General features: G+C 60.1%; 1 protein-coding gene across 1 annotated transcript in view; it reads left to right on the forward strand.

The window, feature by feature from the left end:
• Positions 1–1,450, forward strand: part of Bace2 (beta-secretase 2) — an 89,571-nt gene extending 88,121 nt beyond the window's left edge. The window contains exon 9 of the mRNA XM_058577343.1: positions 617–1,450. Within this exon, the coding sequence (XP_058433326.1) occupies positions 617–621 (5 nt within the window). The 3' untranslated portion in view covers positions 622–1,450. The remainder of the gene's footprint in view (positions 1–616) is intronic.
• The last annotated feature ends 3,387 nt before the right edge of the window (positions 1,451–4,837 follow it).

The raw sequence follows: 4,837 nt of genomic DNA on the forward strand, positions 1-4,837 counted from the left end.
GCGCTCCTAAAATCTGTTCTTTTTTCTTTTTTTTTTTTTTTTTTACAGTTTTCACAGGCAGGTTTTATCAAGTGTGTGTATGTGTAAGCTGTATTCCCAAAAGTGCCTGGGGATGCCAAGCTTTCAACTCTGCTGCCAGAGAATCTGAAAAGTAAGCTGGCTAGCTATGTAGTCAATCTTCAAGGTCACCCCCAATTACTCATCTCCATTCCCAAAAGGTCCCTAGGTGTTTAGACCAAGCTCTCCAAATGCTCTCTGGAAACGTCTGCTTGGCTGTCACCCTGGGGGGGAAACTGAAGCACAGAGTGGTGTCAGAAAGTCTCCAGGCTCCTCCTGGGATGGCCCAGTTGATTACCAGACCCATGATCACAACCACTATGCCTTTATAAGATTAAAAGTGAGAAATCGAAAGGAAGATTGTTTTTAAAAACTGAAGATTTGCAAACACCATAATGCTACAAGGCTCAAATACTGGAGAAAATATTTGCAACAAATGAATAGATAAAAACAGAGTTTGAGAGCAGCAAATTCTGGCCACATGCTGTGACATTTCACCTTCAGAACAACCCCTGTTGGTCACACTGTTTCCAAAAATCTTTTTTTTTTTTTAATGCAGGGTAGAAGACAGGGGCATAGAGAAGACAGACCAGGGTAAACAGGAGGGACTGGGAGGAGACCACCCTGCAAGGTGACCTTCCGTAAGCCAAGACCCTAAGCATGACACCAAGATACCAAGCATGAAAGCAAAAGGCGTCCAGCCCAGCACACACATCTCATCCAGATAAGCAGGTTGTATGAACTGGTCTTATTTTCAGTATTCTGCCTTGACGGCTGGGCCACGCTGGGTCTGGAGTCTAGCTAATACCTAGAGATGGTAAGCTACTCCCGGGAGCCTCCCTTTCAAACACAGACCCAAACACAGCCACCACCTCTGTGGGCTCTCACACTCAGGCCACTGTCTAGCCCTGCCCTTGGCACACAGGTCAAGTACTGGACAATGAGCACAGCCTCTGCCCCAGAGCCAGCCCGTCCTCAGCCTGCTGACCTCACCTCTGGCCCCCACCCACCATGGAAACCACAGTCCATTTGCCCTGCCCCTTCCCCTCCCCCTTGCTGTCTCTCCCGTTCCCTGAGTGGCCCTGCATGTAGTGTCATGGCCTTTCAGCCATTCAGGGATGTCATCTGCTCTCACCCCAGGGCATCCCTGGCCACCCATCTCTGAAGCCACGTGGCACCCAGAGGGATCTCTGTGGTTCCAGCAGATGGTTCAGCATGGAGCCCTTGCCTGAACTCGTTCCCTGATGTCCGTGATGGTGGGCAGGGCCAGGCCCCAAGGGAGTCAACCCCCTTCCCACTGAGTTCTCTGATTCCCTGAGCCAAGGCCAGATGTCTCCTGCTGCAGGCTTGGTGCCCACTGGTGCTGGTGGCAGAGGCCAGCAGGACCCTCCTTGGGGCTCTGCCCTCTGCATTGGAGCCGGCTCAGCTGGCCAGTCACCACCGCCCACATCAACTGAACCCTGTGGTGAGGGGCAGGCAGCAGAGGGAAGAGTCGGATGGGGCACCCCCCTCAGGGGACCTCCCAAGGGCCCCGGGCAGCCCCCAACTCAAGGGGTGCAGGAGTGTCTGGGGGCCTTGGGTCCCCAGACCCTGCAGCAGGGTAAGGAGCATGGAGAGAGTGACCCCAGGCCCCTGCCACCCTGCCCTGCCACCCTGCCCTGCCATCCTGCCCTGCCACCCTGCCCTGCCATCCTGCCCTGCCACCCTGCCCTGCCACCCTGCCCTGCCACCCTGCCCTGCCCATAGTCTCAGGTCCTGACGCCTTCCAGGCTGGCACTGGTGAGAGACATGCTCTTCCTCTCCTCGTGTCCCCAAGGTCCCAGGGGCTGAAGGAGGGCCAGGACCAGGGGCAGTGCTCAGAAGGCCCGACCTAGGCCCAGGGCCTTAGCTGCGGACATCAGCATTCACAGGATGAGATGACCGGGAGAGTGTCCCTGAGGTGCCCAGCTCAGCCCGTTGCCAGCCATGGGGCTAGAACAGAATCTGAAAGGTCAGGGGAGGGCAGGGAGGGGCCAGAAGCCAGGCTGAGCGTCCCCACATGAGTCCAGCCAAGGGCAGGCCAGGCTGGAGTGGTCAGAGGGCTGGGTTGTGTTCAGCCCCTTCTCTGAGGCCTCTGCCAATGTACTCAGACTCAAGAAGGAAGAGGTTTCTGCTGTCCTTACAAGTGGCCAGCATCACTGTGCCCCGTGGAGGGCTGGTTCTTGTATTTCAAGCCAGTGTCCACTCTGCACTCTGAGAAGTCACTAGATATGATCAGCCACCTAAAAGCTAGGTGGCAAGGCACCCGCGATCCCATCCTCCAGGTGACACTCCCTGACCCCTGAGGTCCCTGCCAGCCTTCTGTGATTTTTCAGGCCATCCAGCAGCTCAGAGGTCACTGATCCTCACTCCTCCAAAGGGGCAGGGCTCTCAGACACTTGGTCACAACACACTCACAAATAGCCGGAGACAAGGGAGAGTGACTTCCTGTAGGGCACGCTGCTCCCCCCACAGGCAGTGGCCTGGCCTGAACCACCCAGCGTGCCCATCAGGGAGCTGGGGTCAGGCTGAGCCGCTGCTGCAGCTTGCAGCTGGCCGAGCCTGAGCCCAGCCTGGGCATGAGGGCTGGGCTCACCTCTGGCAGAGTCCCTGGGGACAGTCACCCAAAGCTCAGGTCCCTGGCAAGCTTGGAGCCCTTTGCTCTAGTTCTGCCGTGGCTCAGTGGATCCGGCTCTGACTCCAGAACCAGGGCTGGGACCAGAGCTGACCTGGAGCTGCCCTGCACGGCCCCACAAGCCCACACAGGGCTGGACAGCATGGCATGGCCGGGACCCAGCTCACCGGCTGCGCCCAGTGTTTGAGGCAGGAGCCGGGACTTTCACTACTGGAAAGTCACACTGAGAACATCCCTGACTTAGCCACCCGCTCAGGGGGAACAAACCCACGGTCGGTGTTTGAGCCCCAAGAGCCACAGACCACCTGGAGCCCCCCCGGCTGGGACGGGGACTCAGACCATCTGAAACCCCTGCACTCCCAGGAGCGCTGTTTCTGGGGGAGGATAAAGGGGAACTGGACCAACCTCAGGCCTCTGGGGCTCACGGCCGCCTGGGGGAGGGCCTGCCCCTGGGATCCATTCCTTCCTCCAGGGACTGAGCCTGCCCTGGGGCTTCCCCACGCTGGTAGGGGACCAGCTCTGTGCCACAGGAGGACCGTGCTGAGGGCGGAGGCCCTGGCATGGGAGAGGACAGCCGAGTCCAGAGTGTCGGGGAGCCAGGTTCACGGCAGCCCCCAGCTCCTCCCCAGCATGGTGCAGCCTCCAGGGGCCAGCCGGGTTCTAGAGACCAGGTGCTCCAGACCCACCTTCCCCCCCAGACCCTCCAGGGGTCTCCAGGAAAACTGCACACAGCAGAGCATAGTCCATGTCAGGTCTGGAAACCTCAGATTCCATTTCTGTCCCACAGAACTGCAAGTCCCTGCAAGATTGGGCAGAGCCTGCCAAGGGACCTGGCCATGGGACCTCACCATGGGCAATGACTCTAGCAGCCACCAGAGGGCGGCAGCCACTGCGAACGCATCAGCCTTAGGGCTGCTCCCAAGCAGGACTGGGAGAGGCCTGGGGTGCCTGGAGGGAGAGCCTGGGGGTGTCTCTGGAGGGAGAGGATAAGTGGTGTCTTTGGAGAGACTTGGGGCCATTAGGAAGTGGCACGGGGGCTGGGGACACAGCTCAGATGGTAGCGTGCTTGTCTCGCATGCACAAGGCCCTGGGTTCAATCCCCAGCACCACAAAAATCAAAAAACCAAACAAGGAGTGGCCCTGCCCACCCAGCCTCATGAACTGGCGCAGTCCTTTCCCCAACTGCAGCCGGCGGTCAGCTCTGGCGCTCCCGGGCTCCGGGTCCTGCTGCAGGGGCACAGGCAGCCCCCACCTCGTGGAGACACCTGCCACAGCTGCGGACTATGCCGAGCCCACAGTCCTCCTGCATCCCGTCTTGGAGGCGAACCCGACACCGTCCAAGGATTGATTAAGAAGCTTCATGGTCAGAAGAGATCTGGGTGGGGGTGTGCCTGGGAGAGGCAGGGGCATAACCCAGACCCACCCTGCCCCTGACAGGCAGCGTCCAGTGTGGCCTGAGGCCCTCCCTGTCAACGGGCAGCAGAGTTAGAGGATCACCCGGCTGTGGCTGCACAGGGACCCCAGGCCCGCAGGACTGGTCGGCCTGAGTGTCCTAGACAATGTCCCTCTGCTGCTTGGTCCTTGCCCCTCGTGCCGGGGGTGGTCCCTGCCTTCTGTGTGGGCTCAGGCCTTCCTGAAGGCCAGAGCTGCACTGCTCCTCTGAGGGCCAAGGCCACGGCTGCCCCGTCCCCGGGGCACTGCTGCACGGTTGCCCTCCGTCCTGGTGGCCCCAGGGGATGAAGGTCAAGCAGCAGCATGGAGGCTCGGGTGTGGGGTGTGGCTCCTGCTGCCCATGGGTCTCCCTGCTGGCCACACAGGGCCTCTCCGTCCTGCACACCCCACCAGCCGCCCTCTCGGCCAGGACCTCTCAGCAGAACTGGCAGAGCGTCCTCTCCACCAGGACCCAGAGAGCCTCACCTGCAGGCCAGGCGCCCAGCAGGTACCAGTGACAACCTGAGGTCATGGCTTCCCAAGCTTGCCCCCTTCCCGGCCATCTCTAGGAAACAGCAGGACGCTGCTGTCCTCTGTCCTCCAGGCCCTGGGGAGGGCAGCTTCAGGGCAGGTCGGGCACAAGGCCCCTCCTCCTGCCATACTCAGGGTTCCCCAGGTACAAACGTGTCAGAGAAG

Source organism: Marmota monax, unplaced genomic scaffold (genome assembly GCF_021218885.2).
Source record: "Marmota monax isolate L192 unplaced genomic scaffold, Marmota_monax_Labrador192_F-V1.1 WCK01_AAM20220418_F8-fsc00125, whole genome shotgun sequence".
NCBI classification, from domain to species: Eukaryota; Metazoa; Chordata; class Mammalia; order Rodentia; family Sciuridae; genus Marmota; species Marmota monax.